Raw genomic sequence first — 25,157 nt, forward strand, 5'->3', positions numbered from 1 at the left:
CCCTGTTTAGGAGTAGATCTAGCATAATTGAGTGGAGTTGCATGCAACCCTAGAAATATGATGACATAAATCTACTGATTAGAGTCAAATCTAATAGGGGAATCCATAGATCGAGTTAATGCGACAATAGGGTTTTTAATTAGAAAGATATTTCAATTAATCAACCTAGAGTCATTTCTTTTTTACTCTCGAAAGTGATATTAACATAATTTAAGGATTTCTACGGATCAAGTCACAAGTGAATAAATCATTTAATTCAAATTCATAATAATAGGTGAAGTCTAGCTGGATTCTTTCTTGGATATTGTCTATCTCATTATTATTTCCTCGATTCATTCTCTGTTGCGTTATTAGATAAATTAGTTTATTAATTTTAGATTAAAAGCAATCACTCCAATTTGTTGGCTAAATAATAGAAAAACGGTAATTACTAGTACTTTTAGTCCTCATTGATATGATATTCTCTACTCACCATAGCTATACTATTATTTGATATGTGCACTTGCCTTTGTCGGATTTATAGTTAGTTTAGTGGCCATCAGGCATTAGTGTGTAATATAGTACGATGGGTGACGATCATGTGAAATATGCCCCTATAGAAGGTGCTGATGTAGGAAATGATTGTGCTTGTTATGGTATTTGTGTAAAATAAACTGGGCTAGCACCAATAATATATGAACCATACTGACCGAGGGGTTGCACGGCAATCGAGTCCTTTGTGGAGCTGGAGCAGATGTTGATCCCCCCTGTGGCATCTTCTCCTGACTTAGGATTGATGGGCCCTCGTCTTGGCCTCTTACGGTGACGTGGCCTACTCCTTTCTGAATTTGAAAACAGATACAGCTTACTGTTATGCCTGAACCAATCCATGTAATCCGAAGATGTCACCAACTCCCATGTGAGAAATGATTCACGCTTTGGCAAGTAATTGTACCTACACTACCAAATCTTAATATACTTCTTCTGGAATGTTGGACAGTCTTTTTTGAGTCTCCCCCATAAGTTGATCTTGTCTAGGCCATTGAACTCCTCAGTGGCAACGGAATTTTCATATCACTCAATCGAATTCATGCATCTCGACCGTTGCAAAAATGATAAATGACATTTTGACGTGCCAGATGTTGCGATTGGCCAAAAATTCTATCTGGACACATTCTTGAATTCTCAGCTCCACATGTGGCATCCATACAAGCTGTAGTACGAATTTATAAATTTTAGGATGTGCCTAATATTTAATTTCAAATGCTAGAATCAAAAATCGAGAACTATGAAATTAATAAACTAACCTCCTCTTCAGTTTGTTGATCTAAAGTAGTCGAATATCCTCAGGCTCGGTTGGTATACCATTGTGTCTCGCGGGGTTGTTTCACCTATTCAAATAATATGTTATTTCAAAATTACAACAATGAAAAATAAAAACGATAATGATATTATAAAATAATTTTACCATATTAAGAGTGGAAATTCATAAGGGAGTTCCACTCGATGGCGTAAAAATGGTAGTCAATATCATGCCCATAATTGAAATAGGAGCATACAACAGCCGATTTTGGCCTTTTTTAAGTTCTGTTATTCAACACATTTCTCGTTACAATGTAGCCAACACCGCTGATCCCCAATCAAGACGTCCCACTTTTTTTAAGCGGGCTAGTAATAGTTGCCACCTTAAATGTACCAGATTTCGAGATTTATCTGGCATAAGTAGATCCCCGATCAACCTCAAGATGAATACACGTGCAACTTGTTCCTTTTCAACGTCACTCATGAAAGCCTCGATATTTTGGAAGTTGTCTTCCAACCATCCCATCTCGATCCGACTACCCCTAAACTGTTCGACACCTTCCTTAGTAGTTACTCGCATGTTGCACTCCAATCGGCACTAATCACTAGCCCCGTAATGACTTCCCCATTGACCGGTAGACCGATTTGTAAACTAATGTCCTCGAGTGTAATTGTACACTCACCGTAGGTAAGATGGAATGTATGTGTCTTCGTTTTCTATTTTTCGACCAAAGCACTAATAAGTGGGGATCCAATTTATTCCCCCAAACATGTGAGCCACATATAAAAATCTTGCATCTCGCAAGTGTCCATAAATGACATCCGATGCACATTCGCTTAAATTGTTTATGTACGTCTCTAAAATCCAATCTTCAGGCTAAGTATATAAACACAAAATTAATAATGTTAACAGCATAATAATTAACTATTTAAAATTAAATAATTTAAAAATATTTTCTCATCATTTGTAATTGAATGTCGAAGATATACTTGTCATACAAACGAATAAGTTGATTTGCCAGTTTACATATTATAACGAATAAAATAAAATTCAAAAAAAGAATTTAAAAAATAATTGAAAATTTAAAATTAAAAATTGAGGATTGATAATTTAGGATTGAGTATTGAGTATTGAGTTGAAAAGAATGAAGTTTGGAAAGGTTTATATAGGAAAATTTATTACTGTTGAAGCCCTTGTAGCATTTGGAAAAGCTACCGTTGGAAGGAAAACCCGTCCTACAGGGCGCGTTTTCACTGATGTGGCGCATCCAACAGGACAAATTTTTCTTTCTCTCTCAAATACAACATAGATCGATTAATTAAAAAAAAGGCATAATTTCTCAAATAAGTTTTTTTTTTTCAGCATATACCTAAAAATTAGCCTCCAAAAATTGTATAGCAAGGCAAAATGGTGTATATAGGGGCACATGACATAGACAAAATTTGGGTTGTTTTTATTATTTTATAATATTTTATTTATATTTTAACATTTTATAATATTTTATGATTTTTTAGTTTGTTAGAATTTTTATCAATTAATAGTAATTATTATATTTTTATATTTTATAATATTTTAAACTACATTTAGAATTAATTGGACAAATAGATATCTAAATTCAAATAAATTTGAAAGTTCATTTGTCCAATGTTGATTGACTCAATTTCGCCATTGTCCTAGTACTAATTTAAGTCATCTATTTTGAAATAAATCGTATTGATAACAACTCCTTAACCAGTTTTTCTATTCATTCATTCTAGAATGCCAAACAATCTTCTGTCTTAACCTATAATGATGTCTTAATCTGGAATAAAATACTCTCTGTTCTTCAAAATAATCTTTTATTTCATTTTTAAGAAAAAGAAATGTTCCATGATATTGAATGATAACTTGGGTTTGTTCATTCAAACGTATATTCTTTTTGTATAATTTTATATTTTTTAGGACGTTAACTTTTTTAAAATTAGTATGTGGCTTGCCATGTCAATATATTTCTCTAGGTGACATGTCATGTATTAGTTTCTTAATGATTTTTTTAGTTGCGTAAAAATGTTAACAATCAAATCGGTTAATGACAATTTTTATTATCAAAACATTTTAATTGATTTTTTTTTTCATTAAGGACTCAATTGAGTGCATTCTTAAAAACTTAATTGATTTTTCATTTTTTACTAGGGACCTTTTTTTCCCTTAAGCTTAAAATAATAAATATTTTTAATATTCAAAATTTAATAATGAAATAAAAATTTATTCAAATCTCAATTTAATAATATAATAAATAATAAAAATGATTTATCAATTAAAAAGTTTTTCCAAACTTGTATCTTATATATATATTTTTAGATAATATTTCCAAACTCATGCCAAATAAATAAAATTTATGTACATATCATAAAACCATAAATATTTTACACAAATAAACTGACAATATTACATACAAATTCACATACATATTATATAATAATATTAATTGTGTTTATAAAATTCTTATATATTTACAATCATAAACATTACATATAATAAAACATTTATACATAAAACAAATTTATATTGTGATATTATCATTTAAAAGTAGACTTAATTATTACATTAAAATTATAATTCATAAAATATAAAAATTATATGAATTTGTTTAAACCCACCCAACCTGATAAAACCCGAAAAAATCCAAACTTGAAAAATTCAAATCTAGAAAGGCCAGAGTCTGAAAATTTAAGTTAAAAGAATTCAAACCCGAAAAAAATTCAAGTCCAAAAAAACTAAAATTGATCCGAATTTAAAAACAATCTAAGCCGAAAAATATTCAAACCCAAACTAATTCAAATCCAAAAACAACCCTATCCAAGCTCACACAAACCGTTTGCAGCCTCCTTATATAATAATTTCATTAAGCTTAGCCTAAATTTTGAAACAATGAACCATCCCAATGTTAGAATAACATCAAAGTTGCCATAGCTTAATTCTACAGAACCTTTCTACTCGGTTTTTCAGGTTAAACATTAAGCAACACACAGTAGTCAATATTACAAACTCAAACAATAAAAATCATTAAGAGATTGTTGATTACATAGTAAACAAGATACAACCAATACGAATATACTAACCTATCAAAATTTATGTAGTACAAGCTATTAACAAATCAAATTTCATACAAAAACAAAACATATTAATAACGACTATGACATTGCAAGATACACAAACATGGTATAAATACATTAAAGTATTATTACTACAGTAGTGAAAGTGTACATTATTCCTATATATGAAAAGTAATTGCCTCCAAAATTCAATTGCTGGAGAAAACTGGAAACCAGCATGATGAAGAAAATGAAAACTCTTACAGGTGTTTTCCGGCAAAACTCGAGCTTTCATGGCGGAGAAAATGATGGGAAAGAAGGGACAGATCTCAGAATCAACTTCCTACTACGCCATTTAGTGGATGAAGAAGTGGAATCATGATTTGGAGTTGAAAAAACTCCTTTACAGTTGGGAGATGTTGGATTTGGAACAAGTGTGAAGAATTTATGTTTGGAAATCTCAGGAGTTCCACTTTCTGGAATTCCATCAAGATTTGACTCCAACTTGGGCTTACATGACGAAGTATCTGATGAACCTTGTTCTTGAGTACCGCACAACTGAGGAGATGATTTAATGGAATGGGGAAAAAATGCTGCAAGCTTCCCACTGTATGCAAATGGCAGCCTGCAAAATGGAGGACTTAAGGAATCTTAGTACAAGGATATCCCCATTCCCCACGTTACTCAAAATCTATTATCTCCCTAAAATCTTTTAAAGCTTTTTTAAATATTTAGAAGATACTACTAATACTCATATGTCTAAGTATTGATTCAATGTAGATATTTTCAATATTTCTTTTTACATAGAGAGTAGCCATATTTATACTAATATACGATGTGTCTGACAAATATTTAAAATTCAATCTCAAATAACCTCCTTATACTTATGTCTAAATCATATTTTAACATAGCTTTTCAACATGTTTTTAAAACTTGTCCTATATTAGATAGTAGCCACGCCCTTGTTGATAACTGAGATTTCAGCTTTCTCCAAGGATTTTCCTAAACCCACAGCAACCAAATCCATCCATCCACTTAAGTTTAACAATTTAACAACCATCAATTTATTCAATCAAGTGATTTATTTTTTATATAAGTTAAAATATATTATAAATCTTTGTACTTTTCATAAATTTGAAATTTAATTCTTCTATTTTTAGCATTCAAAATTCAAGTATAATTATTAATACCAATAAAATTATTGTATGAATTCAAGTTCATTACAACATTTTTTAATTATATTACTATCAAATGAGTATTTTTTTATTTCAAAATGTCACACCAATAAATTTAACAAAATATTAACAATATTAACAATTAAACCCTGAATTGTAAAATCCAAAAGTAGAGAAACTAAATTTTTAAAATAAAAATATAGTGATTAAATTCTAAATTTGTACAGAGTACAAGAATCTATGACTTATTTGTATTATAAATAATATATCTTTAAAATAAGTATATTAAATTCAATTATTAAATTCAATTATTAAATTCAATTATAAATTTTAATAATCGATAATCAACAAATTTATCCGATCAAAACTATAACCCGCTAAACCTTTAAAACAAACTTATCAATACCAACTTAACTGAACTTATCTTTAAAGGTGTACACAACTTTTCTGAAGAAGATAATATTAATACTTATATTTGAATATATTTAAATACCAATATCCTATGTTAACAAAATAAATAGGCCTAACTAATATTAATATAAGAAAAAGTGAAATAGTACCTTGAAATATCAGGAGAAGGCACTGAAAGGTCTGGATGCTCTTGACCGTTACTGATTACAGTGTCGTGTGAGCTTTTCTCTGATGCATTTTTTTCGCACGCCTCTAAGTTGTCCCCATCAGATTCAGATTCACAACCTCCTATTCAAAATATATGTCATACACATAAATATTATTTTACTTTAATTACTCCTTTTTTGAAATATCAATATTTGACATATGGTTATGAATATATAATCTTGTAAACACATTAAAAATTGAACATATCTGTATTTACATTACCCATTTCCATAGTTGCACTCAAATCTAAGTAACACAACATAGCAAAATCTAAAAAATAAACCCTATTAATGTGACAAAATATATAACGATGATAATACATAGAATATATAAACTCGTGATGCAGATACACAAATCATATGTTTGTATATTAGAAAAAAATAAAATAAAATAAAGACTCACCATCTTTCCGACCAAAACTATTTTTACAACCTTCACATCTACAGCTGAGGGAGCATCCAACGCCAGCCTTCAATACACAAAAGAAAACAGCCATGTCAGATTGGTGAAGAAAACGTTTATGCAGAATGAGCTGAAGAGGCAAACCTGAAAACACTCGCAGTATTTCTTTAAGCAACTTGATCTTTTACAATTGCATCCTCTTTTATGCCTGGCTGAAGCCGGAGTTTTGTTAATTTCACCCTGCACCAGCAACACCATTTTTTTTATGTGATTAAGGTAGAATGGCCAAAAGAAGAGACCATTCATTTAAACTTGATAAAACCATCATCAAAATGTAGCAAAGCACCTGAAAATTATAAAGCCATGTCAGATGAAGTCATTCTAAGAACCCAAACTTGGCCAAGTGATTGTTAACTGAAGTAACTTGGATTTGGGCGCAAGTGTCAGATTTAGAGAGTTTTCCGAGAAACATATCCTCATACCTATGTCTGGATATACATTAGACACAGGTACTTGAAAACTAGAGTTGGAGCGACATAGTGATATAGATGTTTTCATTGGAAAACAATATCAACGGAGGAATAGGAATTAGAATTCTACATTTATTTAATTTCTTTGGGAGTTTTAGTTTTACTAGGTTTTTTATTTTCTTATAAACTTTAAATTAGGAATTCTATTAGGACTTTAAATTAGGAATTAGATTAGGATTTTCCTTTGTAATTAACACCTATAAAAAGGCTGCCAATATGAAATAAAAGGGGTTTTATTTTTATCACAAGCGTTAGTTTGGGAAGGGGTTCGATCAAAGCGAATCGCCTTTGAGTAACCATAGGTCGAAGCAAGGATACTTTCTCGTCTAGACCTGTGACTAGATCTTACGCCAAGGCGCATAACAACTTGGTATCGAAGTCAGTTGTCATGGGTGACGAAAAAACTTTGATAGCCAAGCTAGAGGCATTTATGGAACAAATGGCTACAAGGCAACAAGCATTAGAGGAGCAGATGGCAATTTTATCTCTTTCGGTCCAAAAGACAACGAAAGAGAATTTAGAAAAAAATAATGAAGAACAAGGCAGCAATGGAGGCAAGAAAAGAAATTCAAATTCACAACACGGTGGGGGCATGGTGTCAAGATACTCCAAGATGGAATTTCCCACTTATGATGGTGTTGGTGATCCTTTAGGATGGTTAAAAAGATGCGAAAAATTTTTTGGCAATCAGCAGACCAACGAAGAAGACAAAGTCGGCTTAGCTTCATTCTATCTCTTAGGAGAAGCACAATTGTGGTTTGATCAAATCGATGAAGAGGAGGCAAATTTGGATTGGGAACGTTTTAGAGAGTGTTGTCATGTCAGGTTTGGGCCACCTATGAGTAATACCCCTTGGGGGAACTTGCAAACTTGAGACAAACTGGGACGGTAAAAGAATATCAACGTCAATTTCAATCACTCTTGGCTAGAACTCTCGATCTTAAACCTCGACAACAAGTAAACCTTTTCTTCTGGGATTAGTAGAGGAACTTAGAATTGATATCGAGATGCAACAACCGGAAACTTTGGAGTTGCAATGAATATGGCTCGAGCTTTGGAGCGAAACAAAAGTCTCTTCCAAGATGTTATCTCAAACCAATCTAAACTGGTCGACTTCCCAAAACAACGGCGACAATTCCATTATTCCAACAACTAAGAGCTTTGCAAAGGAGGAGGACAAACAACGAAACCAATGGGGAATAACAGCAAAATAGGTTCTTTCGCACCATTTATCAAAAGATTGATGAGAGCAGAGATGGCGGAGAGAAAGGCTAAGGGATTGTGTTATAATTGTGACGAGTCTTACTCCATGGGGCACAAATGTAAAAGGCTATTTTGGATAGAAGTACGGATATTGAAGATGAGCAAGATGATGAGGTAGATGATCTTGAAATTTCCTTACATGCCATTAGAGGAACTTGCAATTCATCTACTATGCAACTACCAGCAAAGATGTCAGGAAAAACAGTGTTAGTTCTCGTTGATTCAGGCAGTACACATAACTTTCTACGCGAAGGTCTAGTGCCAAGATTGGGACTGAAAATACAAAAGAAAAGGGGGTTGCAAGTATGTGTGGCAAACGGAGAACGGGTTCCTAGCATTGGCATTTGTAAATCAGTACAGTTCGTTGTGGCCAATGACAACTTTCAAGCTGATTTTTATACAATACCATTAGAAGGATTTGATATGATTTTGGGAGTTAAATGGTTGTGTACCCTTGGTCCAATTTTATGGGATTTCAGCTCCTTAATTATGCAATTCTGATAAACAAGAAGAAGATACTCGGCAAGGCAGCACCGGAGGAAGTTCCACGACTCGACTTGATCTGAGGACGGATTTAACTAATATAGTATTAGATAAGCTCTTGGTAGAATTTAGCATTTATTTCAAGAACCGTGCAGGTTACCTCTAACCGCAAATGTAACCATCGTATAACTCTCAAACCGAGGCAGGACCAATTGTAGTCAGGCCTTATCGATATCCACATTTTCAAAAGGATGAGATTGAGAAGCAGTGTGACCAAATGTTACAACAAGGAATCATTCGACCTAGTAGATCACCATTCTCTTCTCCAGTACTATTAGTAAAGAAGCATGACGGGTCATGGCGTTTTTGCATCAATTATCGAGAGCTTAATGCTTGCACTGTTAAAGACAAATATCCGATTCCTGTCGTGGATGAATTGTTGGACGAACTTCATGAGGCAAAATATTTTACAAAATTGGATTTACGATCGGGATATTTTCAAATTAGAATGGCAACTATTGATGTGGAAAAGACAGCCTTTCGAACCCACCATGGACACTTTGAGTTTCTTGTCATGCCATTCGGGCTTACCAATGTCCCTTCCACATTTCAGAGTTTGATGAATGACATTTTTCGCCCTTACTTGCGTAAGTTTGTTTTAGTCTTCTTTGATGACATATTAATTTATAACAAAACATGGACTGAACATATGCATCATGTAAGATTAGTTTTTGAACTCTTGCGAGATAATATGTTGTTCTTAAAGAAATCCAAGTGTTTCTTTGGAGAGTCTCAAGTAACCTACCTCGGTCATGTCATCCATGGTGAAGGGGTCAAAGTTGATCACACTAAAATTAAAGATGTCACCGATTGGCCAACTCCTAAAACTACCAAGGCTCTACGAGGCTTTCTTGGGTTGGCAGGATATTACAGAAAATTCATCAAGAATTATGGACAAGTGGCTGCACCCTTAACATCTCTTCTAAAGAAAAATGCCATCAACTGGACTAAGGAAGCTGATGTTGCTTTTACCCAATTAAAAACTTCTCTTTCAGCAGCCCCAGTTTTGCAATTACCCAACTTTGCGGAGGAATTTGTGGTTGAATGTGATGCTTCGGACAGCGGGTTTGGAGTCAGTACTACTGAAAAGGACACCCATTGCCTTTTTCGATTGCAAGATTGTAGATTGACACCTTAAGTTGGTGCCTCTGACGTGAATTAATTGGTTTGGCAAAGCGGTGACTCATTGGCAACCCTATCTTTGGGAAGGCATTTCCTCATCCGTCTTGATCACTTGGTCTTAAGTATTTGTTAGACCAACGACTTACGACATCTCCACAACAACATTGGATCGACAAGCTAATGGGGTTTGATTTCCGAGTGGAATATAAAATAGGGAAGTTGAACAGGGCTGTAGATGCTTTATCTAGAAAAGACGAAGACTTACCACACCTCATGACTGTTTCATTTCTTCAAGTTGAAATTCTTAAAGCCATCAAACGAGAAATAGAAGCTTCCCCAGAATTATCACAACTCCAGTAAAGAATTCTACAAGGAAAGTTGGGGCCCGATTGGGTTGCACAAGATGGGTTGATTTTCTTCAAAGGGAGGTTGTACCTTTTACCTACCTCACCAATTATTCCCACTCTTATCTCCTCTATACATGCTATGGCACATGAAAGGGAATTGAAAACATTGCATCGTCTTCACCAAGATTTTTTTTGGAAAGGAATGAAGCTTGCAACCTCAGAATTTGTGCAACATTGTTTAGTATGCCAACGCCACAAATGGCAAAATTTACAGCCCACAGGTTTACTTCAACCTCTTCCAATACCACAACATGTTTGGGCTGATATTTCTATGGATTTCGTGGAGGGTCTACCCAAAGTAAAAGGGAAATCGGTACTTATGGTGGTTGTGAATGATTGTCAAATCGCTCATTTTTACCTTTGTCCCATCCATTTCTTGCTATATCTGTTGCTCTAGTCTTTTTTGCGGAGGTATTCGACTTCATGGCTTGCTGAATCCATAGTTTCGATCCGTGATAAAGTTTTCCTCACTTTGTTTTGGAAGGAATTATTTCGTCAAAGTGGTTCTAAGCTCGCTTTTTCCTCAGCATACCATCCCCAATCTGATGGTCAGATAGAGATAGTTAACCGAACAATAGAAATGCACCTATGATGCCTCTCTAGTGATCGTCCACGACAGTGGGTCAATTGGGTTCCATGGGCTGAGTATTGCTACAACACCTCATATCACACTGCCCTAAAGGCCACTCCCTTCCAATTAGTATCGGTGAGGATCCACCTCGACTTCTCTCCTATTCAAGCGGTTCTACAAGGATTGAAGCTGTGGATAAGGCTCTACAAGATAGGGATGCATTTTTACACAATGCTCGGGATAGACTCTTGCAAGCTCAGCAACGAATGAAAGCCACTTATGATTTGAGGCATAGAGAGTTGAATTTTAAAGTCGGGGATTGGGTTTGGTTACGGCTTCAACAGTATTGACAATTGACGATAACTAAACAGAAGCATCACAAGTTATTGCCAAAATATTTTGGTCCTTTTAAAGTCTTGAACAAAATAAAATCAGTGGCCTATCAGCTTGAATTACCTACTGCGTGAGAATACATGATGTATTTCATGTTTCTTTCCTCAAAGAATACAAGGGACCTCAACCAGATGCAATCGGAGACTTGCCCTTAGTATATGATGGCAAGGCCTTACCTACTCCACAAGCTATTATTAATACCAGGCTTAATCGGGGTCGGCGGGAACTATTAATGCAATGGGCAGGATGACCTCAAGAAGATGCCACTTGGGAACCAATTGATAATTTTTGAGCAACTTATCACGAATTTGAGCTTGAGGACAAGCTCAACTCGAGAGGGGAGTAATGATATAGATGTTTTCATTGGAAAACAATATCAGCGGAGGAATAGGAATTAGAATTCTACATTTATTTAATTTCTTTGGGAGTTTTAGTTTTACTAGGTTTTTTATTTCCTTATAAACTTTAAATTAGGAATTCTATTAGGACTTTAAATTAGGAATTAGATTAGGATTTTCCTTTGTAATTAACAGCCTATAAAAAAGCTGCCAATATGAAATAAAATGGGGGTTTTATTTTTTATCACAAACGTTAGTTTGGAAAGAGGGTTCAGTCAATGACGAATCTGCCTTTGAGTAACCATAGGTCGAAGCAAGGATACTTTTTTGTCTAGACCTGTGACTAGATCTTACGCCAAGGCGCATAACACATAATTGTTAACCATACAAAGGAGTGTCAACACCCAAGGTCTAACTCCCCTTTCTCAATGTGGATTCAAGAGAGTCTCAGATACAGATATGCCTCAAACATTAGTACGTTAGTTTTTCCAAGATTTTCTTGTATTTGGAATTTTCTGAAGAACATATCCCCGTCCCCATATAAGGATTTACACCGGGCATGAATAATTTTAAGAAAAATAGTAAAGAAGTTAGAGCAACATAGTTGTTTACCAACCTAAGAAGTGTCAATACTCAAGGTTCATCTCTCCTTCTCTCATGTGGCCTTAATCAATATTCTTAGAAAAAGGCCACACACCATAATAAGTGATGATAATGCACCTTGATTACTTTGATGTTACGCGAATCTATGTTAACTTTTTTTCCAAGCTTTCCTAATATTTGAAGGATCCTTGGAAAGTTATAACCATACTCTTGTCTAAAAATGTGTCGAATGAGTATTTTAAGAAAATTGAAAAGCCAAAACAACATAAACTTTAGTATGCAAAAGCTTAATCATAAAAATAGAATCTAACCATGGAGTCTAAAACACCATTTGTGGTTCTAATCACTTTGGGTGCAAATGCTAGTGGATTGCGAGATTCAATCTGCCTGCGAGTCTCTAAAACCACGTTTTCATGAATTGGCTTGTTGAAGCAATCTTGACATGAACAAGGCTCAATACAATACAGACCAGCAGCAAAGCAATCACAATAACTGCATCATAAACAAAAAGATGAAAACAAGGCAAACATGATCATCAAATCACATTTCATTCTAATAGGCTACTGAAAATTGATCATTAAGTAATTGTAGGAATCAAAATCAATGCAAAACACTTCTACCATATAACTCATCTACAATAGAATAAAGTCCCCATTTACTAAGGTAGATAAAACAGATTCATTTAACCATGAACCCAGATGTTCTTTAAGTCCAATTATAGCCCTATTCCAAAAAACAATGAACCAAGTTTTATGGTTTTCATACTTGTATGTTTTGAGAATCTTCAATCTTTTTCTAGGTGTAAACAGACTTGGATGTGAGTGCTAGATAAGATTATGTCTCACTTGGGGATTGAATTTCTTCTAAGTTTTTCAATGTATTTGGAGAGTCCTAGGAGGATTATATTCCCATATCCATGTCCAAAAAGTGTCGTCAAGCACAGATGCTTCAAGAAAAATGTGTAACATTGGTTTAAACAACCATAGATCAATGTAGGAGCAGCAAAAGTTTGTGCTTCTAATCAGTGAGCCACATTTTTCTGGTTAAAGCACTATTTCCTAGCTTTTAAAACTTTCATTTCTGCAACTGAAACAGTTTAACGTGATATTACAAACTTAAACAAATACCTTAAAGGTAGAATTAACAACCCTTTAACATCAGCACAGCCTTGTATCATTGCATATAGAGATTTGTAAGAACCAAGCCTTACAAATCTTTAGCACCATAACTGAAGTTACAAACTGTTGGTTGTTTCATTTGAGTTTTAATTCTCAGAATGGAGGAATTAACCCAAAAGAGAATTAGAGGAAGACTTGAAAAAGAAAATGGACAAGCTGACCCTAAATATATATTTAAATATGTCAAACTTACAGCTTCAAGCATTTTGATCTCTTACAGTTACATCGCTTGCATGCCACACTCTCCTCGACAAGTTCAAACTTTTGCCTGCACCAATATTAAACTCAAATTTGTATATCAAGGTATTTGAATGCAAATCTAAGAAAAGTAGTAATCTTATACATGCCTCTTCTTCTCAGGACTATTATGATCAGCCTCATTGCCACCAAAAGTAGCAGGCATCTCATAAGAATTTTCTGTAACCACACCTTTGTTGTCATCAGAAACCTCACCCCTGTTCGTAGAGCTTAGAGTTGATTTACTAAGAGGACTTTGACCTGCAGTGTGACAACTACAAAATATCAAGGACCTGAATGTGCATATCAATTACTTTTCAGAAGCTAGAGTCTCCCACTAAGGATATACCACCTTTTGGGATGTTTGGTAGAGAATTCAAGTGTAAACCAAAACCAGGTGACTTCTCAAATACCAAACAGCACCGACGTATGCTGAACTGCTGATAGAATAACATGAAGTACAATTATAGAAAAGTGCCAATGCACTGAGGACAAATAGCATAAACATTTCAGAAGATGATCTCTCATAGAAAACATCCTCAATGAACATAAAACAGTAAGGTACTTCCATAAATAAAAATTATAGTTTTCTTAGTTAACCTGATGGTTGGACTCGTTGCAGTTCCCCTCCTTGTCATCCTTTTTCAAACCTGAATCATTGACTACTAGTTCATCTGGTAGACAAGTAGACAGGATGTCGTGCATCCGATCCATCACTGGCTCTCCAGATTCACTTTGTTTGCAAGAACCACTAGGATCATCAGATTCCGCATTTTCTGAATTATTGGCTTTATCTAGTGGGAACTGCAGTATATTTGATATAAAAGAGGTTGTCCCAGAGTTTGTTGTTCTCCAGTCCCGCCCATCAGTATTTTCATGTATTATAGATGAATTCATTGTCAACATATCAGCAACATCAGAAAGAACTGCTACCCAGTCAGGCCCTGCTGATTCTTCACTCTGCTTAATTCCACATATTTTACGCAAATCTCTTTCATTTTGAAATGACTGCTGCCTCTCTTCCCATTTATCCCTATTGCATTGGAAAGGAGATCTTTCTTGTCCTGCCACTTCCACATTTGTTTTTTTCAATATCTCATTACAAGGCTCAAAGTCACCATCAGGACTCTGACAATCATATTTTAAAGTTCTTGGCAAGTCTGTTGCTAGATTTGGTTGCTTGTCAAGTTGATCACTGCTAGTTTCTTTGGATGAACTATCATTATTGAGACATCCCAAATGTTCATCAACTTTTGAAGCTCCCTCACTAGTATTAGATTCATGACCACTCCGAGCGACTCTAGAGTTCAAAGGTTCCAAGAAATGATGCCTGAAACAAACCTCAATTAGGACACATGAAATCATGAACTAAACAGAGCAATGATTAGTTTTACCTTTTAACCGAAAACCTGGATTCCCTATGGCAAGTGATCTGTGGGGAAGGAAACAAAGATGAAGGGGACAAAAAAGCTAGTGAACTGAAACCATTATCTGTTTGCCTGGACTTGGCTAGCTCAATAGGTGAAAGGCTGTCAATGTACTTAAAGACAGGTGAATCCTGCAGAGTGAGAAATCAAAGTTTAGAACCTGGCACACAAGTCTTTAGTAACCTAAATAACAAATGTTCAAGTAGCAGTAGAAAGCCATGTTACTTGCACTTGAGTGTGAGTATCAAATAGGCATGTGTATATCATGTGCATGTTCAATTTTTTGAAGCTTTCTACATATTTGGAAGGTCTTTGTAAAATCATATCAAATATTCGTGTCCTGATACCCATGGCATATAATACTTCTAGAAAAATGAAAAGTCAAAACAACATGATACAAAACAAACAACAAAACCTGACTATTAAAATCATATCCTTTTCATATTATCCCATAAAACTAAATACCAACATTGCCAACATTTTTTAATTGCAAATCAACCGTAATTCTTTTGCATACGATAATTCCAAGAGTATAGGATTCCTATGACTCTGCATAACATCCATGTTGGCGCCAACACTATAAATGGTTGGGAACTTGAGATTAAATAATGGTCAATTTCTATTATTAGTCCTTATACTATGCATAAATTGAGAATTTAGTCTTTGTACTCTAACTTGGTTAATTTTAATACATGCTTTTCAATTTTTGAAATTTCAATCCTAACTTAAATGATACCAATTAAATTTGTTATGTCAATTTCTGTTATTAGTCCATATTATGCTTAAGTTGCAGATTTAGTCCTTGTTCTTCAATTTAATCAGTTTTAATCCTAGACTTTTTAAAACTTGAAATTTAAGTACAGACTCAAATGGTATTCATTAAATCCATTAACTAAAATTCTGTGGGTTCTTTTACGAGTGTTATGTGAAAATAGCAAGCTGACATGTTATTACACATATGATAATATATTTTTTGTATAAGCTTTTGGAAATAGTAAAATTGATTTTAACGAATTTAACAATTATTGTTTTGTTAATACCAAAATTTAAAATTTGAAAAAGTAGAATATTAAAAATGACCATATTAGAATGCAAGGACTAGATCTACAAATTGTGCATAATACACGGACCAATAGCAAATTTATTCCTTAAATAATATTCCCAACAGGTAACAGCAAAAGTTTGGTCAAATTAATGGAAATCTCGACCTGCCCTTCCTGGATTTTGTTCTCTCCTTTTCAATTCGACAAGCTAAAGGCCAAAAGTGATAACAGTCATCTATCCTAAAACAGTTAAGGGCGATAACAAGATTGAAGGCAGAAACCCATCAAATTTCAAACTGAATATCCAAAATTTAACAGGAAAAAAACAAAGGGAAGAGGAAACAATTTTAACTTTTCTTATATAAAAAAAAGTTCACATGAAACAATCCTACATAACATTTAAGTATTAAGACCCAAAAGGCCAACATCCTTTCACATAATATAATGGCTATTAACATAACTCTCTGAGTAAACAAACATGACCAAGAAAAACCCAATTTCATAATAAAAACTGAAAAAAGGAAAAATACCTCAAATTTGGAAAGATTAGAAGTTGGAGTGATCTGGGTTTTATCTGGTGTATCCATTTTTTTTCATCAAAGCTTCCACATCTTCATCGCTCTTTGAAGGATGACAGGAAGCTTTAAGAGCTCAGTGGCTCAGCGCTTGAAGAGAGTGAAAGACAGCCAAATAATCCCTTTCTTTATTTGTTTGTATTTTGTTGGAAACTAAAAATGCATTTTAAACAAATAAACAAATTTTGATTGAGGAAGCGGGAAGGCGGGAAAAATAAAAGCAAATTTAAAAAATTGTAAAAACCTAATCAATATTGGGGCGGGCCATCACATGTCTCCAGCCCAAAATGAAATGAAGAACGTTAACGTTGAATCTGGGCTTTTTATTCATTTGTAGACAAATATTTATGATTTAAGGTTTTGCAACAACTAGAAATAAATATTTATAAAAAATATTAAAATTTATTAAATTATAAAATTTATAACCGTACTCGATAAGAAATAGGCGTCCAAATTACTGACGACCCTTATGTTCTTCTTTCGACCAGTCAATGTGTGGGCCAGAATGGCATGAATATAGCGCAAAGCCAGAGGTAAGCATGTTGCCTTTGACTGACTTGAGTTATATTGCAACTCAGTCTCGGTGATGTTGGACCAACAGAGTGGGGCCGATCGATGGATGCCCCTAGAAAGTATCGAGAACTCGGGGGTATCCATAAACTCCTTGGAATATAATTCTAAGGCAGCTCCGAAGTCTAAGATGTGACAGCCCTAATGTGACCCTAGTCGGAAAGTGGTTTCGGGACCACAAAACCGAGTCATAAAAATAATTAACCGTCATATTTGATGCTTATTATATGTATATATGCATGTGTGAAAATTTCATGTTTGAATTTTGTTAATTGTAAGTGAATTTTATTAAATAGGACTTGTGTGAGAAAATTTAGAAATGTGCTAGGCAAAAGTTAAAGTGGCCTATTGATGCATGTTAGAAAATGCTTGTCCTTGCATGTCAAATTACCCAAAACTTTAGGTAGTGGCGGCCATGCAATGGGTTAAACATATTATAAACATTTTGTGTTAATGTGTTATGTTAAAAATAATAAAATAAAAGGTTGGTAATAAAGTAATGAAAAAGGAGGGTGATGAAAACAAAGTTGTTTCATCCATGCTCCTCCATTGCTTGAATTGAAGGAAGAAAGAATAGGAGGTTCGGTCACTTGGAGCTTAAGGGAGGTTAGTCATTTGTGTTAGATTTTCTTTAAACTTTAAGCTTGTTTCTAGTTAATTAGCTAGTTTCTTACATAACCCATGTCAAAATTATGAAAATCTTGGTGATGGTTTGAGCATTCGGTTTTAGTTATTAAAGGATGAGATTGGGTTATGGTTTCTATGTTTTATGAAGAATTGTTGAAGAGAAGGGTTTTAGTTAGTCAAATGATAAATTCTAATGTTCATGAGTACAATAGCTAAACATAGATTTGTCTAATGAATTGAACAAATGCCGTGTGAGTGATTGAAATGAATGAGTTGGAGGTTGGATCATATTAAGATTGACTTTGCACATAAATATTAAGAGTTTGATATTTTTATGATTTTGGAAGGTAAATAAGGTTATGCTCAAGTTAAATACAAGATTATGGCTGATTTGTGTTTAGTGAGTTTGACCAAGGACTTTATGTGCATTCGGTTCAAGTAGAGTACACGTGTGGGTAGAAAATGGTTCTTAATTGAGATAGTTTAAGGTATTAGTAAGTAGTTTGAATAAATGAACAATAATAATAATAAATCATCTAGTGAATTAGTGTAATTGCGAATTTGAACTAGAAAGTTATTGAGTAATGTTTGTATGTTAAGTGATAGAATAGGCGAATGCTTGGAATGTGATATGCATTAATTATAGGTTGGATTAAAGGCATTATATTGCCTTATCATTTTCGAAATGTGCTATGTCAAAGAAATTGAGGTTGATGTTTAAGTAAGGTAAGTATAGGTATATTCGACATAGTTTTATAAATGTGATATGAGTATTTTGTTTTGTAAATGAGTAGTAAGTATGTTAAGAATGGTTCTAAAATGTATATGGATACCGTGTGATTGTGTTTGATTGGGAAGTAAATTGTTTGATTTAGCTCAAGAGCTTAGAGGATCAAAGTTGGATAAGGGAAAGGAAAAAGTGATCGAATAGCCGTTGAAATCGTTTGACAACATCCGAGGTAAGTTTTGAGTAATGAAACTTAGTTTATGATTTGATTAAGTCATGACATATAAGCATAACAAATAAGCGGTGATATAATGATTCTACTTGAATTGCATATTGAGGTGATTAGTTTATACCTATGACGGGTAGCGAATGTGTATAGAGATCATGTTATAAAGCAAATCAAAATCATGCTCTTTGTAGGTGGCTATTGAGTAGAAAATGGTAATGGTTGATAAGTGTCTTGTGTTTGAATTCTAGTTATGATAATGAAATATGGATGTGTCATGATTTATTGGTATATGTGCTTGATTATTCGGATGATATCCGGCTAAGTCCCTAAGGCATTTGTGCAAGTTACTATATCCGGGCTAAGTCCGAAGGCATTTGTGCGAGTAGTTGCTATACCGGGCTAAGTCCGAAGGCATTTGTGCTAGTGACTATATCCGGGCTAAGTCCGAAGGCATTCATGCTAGTGACTATATCCGGGCTAAGACCCGAAGGCATTTGTGCGAGTTGCTATATCCGCTAAATCCGAAGATACTTGGGTTTGGAAGCGGCGATCTTGCTGTAATAATTTCAATTAATACGCTCATAAAATACAAATGATAAGGTATGTTTCAGTATATGCATCGGAAAGGTTGATTCCTTTCAAATAGTACTCGCTCAATTGATTAACGAGCTTAGGCCTCTAGTTAGGTTTGATACCACAATGTATGAATATATTGGTTGAAGCGTGAAGAATTTATGATTTTGAGAATGTGCATATATGAAATTATTCATTTAGTCATATGAACGTTATACTTTAGTCGTAAATAATTTCGTTACTCAAAACTTACTAAGCATTAAATGCTTATTCTGTTTCTTTAATTCTCTGTTTTATAGATTTTTGTTCATCGGCTATCGGACTCGGGATTGTCAAAGTCGAAGTCGTCCACACTATCTAAGCCCTTTTGGTACTCTTTTAGTTGAACTTTGATAGAGGCATGTATAGGACTGACCTTGTTGTTAATTAAGTACCTTTTGGTAATGTATATATTCGGTTGGCCATGCGAAAATGGCTTATATATTTTGAGCATAGCGTTATAATCATTTTGTATATATATGGTTATTGAGAGGTGTGGAATTGCTTGGCAATGATTAGCCATTGGAATGGTTAATCACGATCATATTTGGTGCTATGTATGTCAAATGGCTAGTTGAATCATGGAAACTATGAAATAGGTGAGATTTGCCTTAAAATAGATCTTGACAGCAGCAGTGATGTGAGTTTGAAAAATCACTAAAAATAGTAAGAATGTAATTAAATAATGAATAAATTATGTAATCGAATCTTGATGAGTCTATTTTCATATGGAAGAAGCGAAAGCGACCATATGAGCTATATATTATGAGATGTTTAAGTTTTAAGTGAAAGCAGGGCGGAGCAATTCTTGGATCTCCTGTTCTGACTTTGGAAATTCACCATAAATTAAACAGAGATTGTGACATCCCAAAATTGACCATAGTCGGGATGTGGTTTCGGGACCACAAAACCGAGACACAAGAATAATTAATTATTATTTTTATTGTGCATGAGCGTACATATGTGAAAATTTAGTGCCTTAATTTCGTCATTCGTAGGTGAAATTTATTAGAAAGGACTTATGTGAGAAATTGAGATATGTGCTAGGCTAATGTTAAAGTGGCCTATTGATACATATTAGAAAATGCTTGGACTTGCATGTCAAATTGCCAAATTTTCCTTATGGTGGCGGCCAAGTTAGATTGATGATGGGCAATATATTTGTTTGCCTTAGATATTATAATAAGAAATTGGATTATGGAGACAAACTAAAATAAAGAAAGGAATTAAAAGAAAGGGAATAAAATAAGAAAAAAAAAAGGAGTGTTCATCCTTTACCTTGCCATTGCTTGAGTGAGGGAGAGAAAAGGGAGGAAAAGAGTTCTCTCTTTGTTGAACTTGGCAGGTTAGAAGGAAGGAAGGAGGGGAGAATTTCGGTCACTTGAAGCCTTAAGGAGGTTAGTACATTGTGTTAACTTGTGAGATGCTTACTTGTTTTAAGTGAATGATCATGGTTCTTGCTTAGCCATGCTAAAATGTTGAATAATGATGGGGAATGGAACATTCGGCTATGGAAAAAGGGGGGGGAACTCTTTGATTGCTTAAGATAGTTTAGTTAGTATGTGATTTTTGGGTATTGTGAGTTGAGATGTAAGTGTGTGGGTGCGCTTGGCCATAGGGGTTTGCTAGGAAATTTTGTTGGTTGAATGATGAGTGGCGAATGAACTATGAAATGTTATGAGAAGAATGTGGGAAGCTAAGGTGCGAACCTTAGTCTCGGTGATAGGAATGATTAATTTGGTGTTTTGATGTCGTGGTGATGAGGCATGAAGTGTTCGCCATGATGCTAAAATGTGGTGCTTGTGTTAAACTTAGAAATTATTTTGTTAGGGTTAGTATAGGTATGGATGACCGAATATGAGAGCATGATTAGATGAAGAGTTGGTTAATTGATATGTGGTAAATGTTAAGTGTTAAATGAAATGGAAATGATAGATTGATGTTACGAATAGATGTGAAAATATATGCTAGATTAGGAAAATTTGATTAAATGTTCATGAGATGAAATTAGGTGTTTAAAAGATGTTATATTTGACATTGTATAAATATACATAAGTATGCCGTTCGTGATGTTACCTTTAATTATGTGTATAATCGACTAAATGGGTAATTAGTGAGGATGGTTGCTGAATATACAAGCATACATATGCATGTGTAGTTGAATTATAAATATTTAGCAAGGCGGTTAAACTAGTTAATTTATTGATTAAGCTCAAGAAGCTAAAGGTGGAGAATCAAGCAAAGGCAAAGGAAAGAACATCAGTAGCGAGTTGGAACCATTTTACCCAATACAAAGTAAGTCATTAAGCACGTATTTGATATTGCTTAAATGATTGTAAAATTTATGCAATTGTGTTTAATGGGATGATATATATATATATATATATATAAATGAAAATGTATGTGTATGGAGTGATGACATTTGTTGAATGTAAAAGAAATAGTGAAATGTGTAGAAAGTTTGCTTTCGGCACTAAGTGTCTTGAACAATACGTGTGTGCGGTGGCAGATCGGCACTAAGTGTGCGTGCTGGAAATATATGGCACTAAGTGTGCAAGCTGGAAAAATCTGACCTTTGGGTGTGCGAGCTCGGAGGTATGGCATTTGTGTGTGCGGGCTTAAATTACGTGGCACTAAGTGTGCGAAATCGAGTAGTAAGCACTTGTGTGTGCGTACTCTATATATATGGAGGTGTGTCTCCATTGAATTGAGTATGGACAGCGGATCGGGTAAGTACCTCGAGCTCATGACGAATAGAGAATACGTTCATGCTTGGGGTTGAATTTGGTAAGCCTTAAATCTATGTGATGATTGAAATTGTATGGTTGTGCTGGAAAATGAGTTAATGTGTAAAATGCTTGATTATCTTGTTGTGTAGAATATGAAATGTGGATGTATGAATTGAGTGCGAGATTGGACCGAAAGGTCAGAGGTATTATGGTATAGATTCGATATGGACGAGTACCTAGCCTCATTTGTTGTACATGTAGTAGTAACTTTATCGATGGATTGATGAATGCTTATGACTTCTGAGTTGTAAACTCACTCGGTGTTTTCTTGTCACCCATTTTAGGTCTCTCGGACTCGTATTGTTTGCGTGATCGGGACCGTCGTTGAAGTCATCACACCGGCTGAAATCTTGTGGTATTGTTTTTGTTGTTGAAGAACATTTGGCATGTATAGGCTATTATATTTTGTCGAATTGTGGGTTGTAAACTTTAAGCCATGTGAAAATGGCCTATGTGGTCGTCGAGTGGGATGCTAGAACCTATAGCCACGAGTCTTAGAAACTCAAATTTTGATAAGGTGGCCATAATTTGTGTCATGTATGATGGATGATTAAGGCCAAGGAAAAATTCATGAAATTGGCATAGTCTCTGCAGTAACTGTTGCGGACAGCAGCAGTGAGATGAGATTGAAAAATCACTAAAAATAGTAGAAGTAGAATTAAATAGTGAGTAAATTATGGAACTGAACCTTGATGAATCTATTTTTATATGGATGAAACGAAACGACCATATGAGCAGTATCTTGAGAAATATTAAAGTTCTCATGAGACAGGGCCAGAACGGTTTCTGGGTCCCCTGTCGCGACTTTGAAAATTTACCATAAATTATCCAGAAAGAATTAGTAGTCATGCCTTATATGTACAGATTCCATTTTGAGTCTAGTTTCATTAGAAACAAACGGCACCAGTATTAAAGCCCTGTACAGAGAGATATTCAAGTTGTAACGCGCGAAGGTCAGAGCAGTCGATCCCTGTAACATGGGTGACTTTAACTAATAAACTGTACCAATTGGCCCAACCAAAAATTCTAAAAATAAATCCATGGATGGGTATATGAGTCTAAATTCAGGAAAAATTTACGAAACCAATTTCCGAGTTTTGAAACTCGAGATATGATTTTTAAGGCGACGGTGACGCAGTTTTCCAGCCTAACTGGTAATGTCAAATTGGTTGGTATCTTGAGAGGATTTGGCGTTAACCCTCGTGTCCGACACGGCGTCGGTCACGAGTTAGGGGTGTTACAATTTTATTGGTATCGAGCTATGGTTTAGTCGGTTCTAGGACTACCATAGGCGTGTGAGTCTAGCTATACATGCCAAATTGTTAGTGCTTAATAATGTGATGACTTGACGGTTGAAATTTTTGTTTTGATTAGCGATGGAACCGGGATAGAGACCCTTGGCGGATGGCGTTGAAAGTGTAGCGGCTGCTCTGCGCAAGGGACACCGCTGTTGAGCCTCGGTCATCCGCGAATAATCAAAATGAAGGGCGAAACAAGCCTTCTTCACCATGATGAATGAGTGGGTCGCATAATATGCGAACCAATCCGGGTGTCCAACCATTCCGAATTTAAATAATCCACCCCAAGAGCCCGTGATGCCATCGATTCTTGATCTGTGAGGTGAGTAAACCACACGTGGACTTGATTAGGAAGCGTGGGGCGAGGAGTTTAAGGCCATAGTTACCGCGATCTTGAAAGGGCCGAGTTACGGCTTGATAACACCATTAGAGTGTTTGATGAGTATCATGCACACCGATGAATGTCTTAAGTGTGCGATATCTTTGTTGCGAGACTCGACCTACTATTGATGGAGGACCTTGATTTCCATAGTCCCAAAGGAACAAGTTACTTGGGATTTCTTTCAAGCGAATTTGGAAGAAATATATTAGTCAACGGTTCATCGATCGAGCGTAAGGAGTTCTGAAACTCAAGCAAGGCCGTATGATCAGATGTCGAATCTGAACATGAGTTAAGTAAGACTTAGTCGGTATGCTTTCGGGAGTGTGTGGCTGATGAGGTTGCTATGTGCAAAAGATTTGAAGAAGGATTGAATGAAGAGTTAAAGTTACTAGTGGGAATTTTGGAGATAAAGGAGTTCGTGACACTAGTCGAGCGAGCACGCAAAGCGGAAGAACTTGGGAAGGAGAAGAAGAAGGCTGAATTTGAAGCAAGAGATTACCGTAAAAGATCAACGAGTAAAGCTCCGTTCTCATTGTAAAGAGGTTCGGGGAGGACACTAGTAAGTCGAGGCGTGCGGGAATTTCCATTAGAGCCCAACCATTGACGGACTCCAGAGCTACATCGATAGCTAGTGTGGGCAATAATCGTCAAGAGAGACACGAATGTCCCCAATGTGGAAGGCGACACCTAGGTGAATGTTGGGGTAAGTCTGTTAGCAAGACTTTATTCGGATATGGTTGAAGGACCACTTCATTAGGGATTGCAGAGCTAGATGAGAAGAATAAGATGCAAGGTGCGAGATCTAGTGGGGCGACGACTAGAGGTAGACCCAGGGTTTGAGGAGGTAGGGGTGGTAATCGGAGGAGCCAGCGATCTGGTTGTTCGATCCGAGACCCGAGCTCTGCTAGAGCATATGCCATCCGCGCACGAGAGGAGGCATCCTCCCTGACGTTATCATTGGTACTTTTACTCTCTTTAATACTAGTGTGATTGCATTGATTGACCCGGCTCTACTCATTCATATGTATGTGAAACTTTAGCATCGATAAGACTCTACATTGAGTCTCTTGAGTTCGTAATTCAGTGTCAAACCCTTTGGGTCAATACGTACTCGTTGATAAAGTGTGCAAGAGATGCCCCTA

At 35.2% G+C, this 25,157-nt stretch overlaps 1 protein-coding gene across 1 annotated transcript; it reads right to left on the minus strand.

Moving 5' to 3' along the window:
• Positions 1-4,647: 4,647 nt before the first annotated feature.
• Positions 4,648-16,793, minus strand: LOC108462642 (protein tesmin/TSO1-like CXC 2). The gene is made up of 11 exons (XM_053024548.1): positions 16,737-16,793; positions 15,131-15,294; positions 14,337-15,066; positions 14,086-14,176; positions 13,847-13,997; positions 13,693-13,767; positions 12,633-12,813; positions 6,696-6,791; positions 6,552-6,618; positions 6,092-6,230; positions 4,648-4,981 (listed from the first exon to the last, which is right to left on the minus strand). The coding sequence occupies exons 1-11, from the start codon at positions 16,791-16,793 to the stop codon at positions 4,648-4,650; spliced, it is 2,085 nt and encodes a 694-aa protein (XP_052880508.1).
• Between the last annotated feature and the right edge of the window lie 8,364 nt (positions 16,794-25,157).

The sequence above is a fragment of the Gossypium arboreum genome, chromosome 13 (genome assembly GCF_025698485.1).
Source record: "Gossypium arboreum isolate Shixiya-1 chromosome 13, ASM2569848v2, whole genome shotgun sequence".
NCBI classification, from domain to species: domain Eukaryota; kingdom Viridiplantae; phylum Streptophyta; class Magnoliopsida; order Malvales; family Malvaceae; genus Gossypium; species Gossypium arboreum.

Excerpts from the sequence above, each read along its gene's own strand:
- LOC108462642 (XM_053024548.1), bottom strand. The coding sequence starts at position 16,793 with ATGGATACACCAGATAAAACCCAGATCACTCCAACTTCTAATCTTTCC. Across the intron at positions 14,177-14,336 it reads GCAACGAGTCCAACCATCAG|CAGTTCAGCATACGTCGGTG; the intron begins GTTAACTAAGAA and ends TTATTCTATCAG. Across the intron at positions 13,768-13,846 it reads AATAGTCCTGAGAAGAAGAG|GCAAAAGTTTGAACTTGTCG; the intron begins GCATGTATAAGA and ends ATATTGGTGCAG.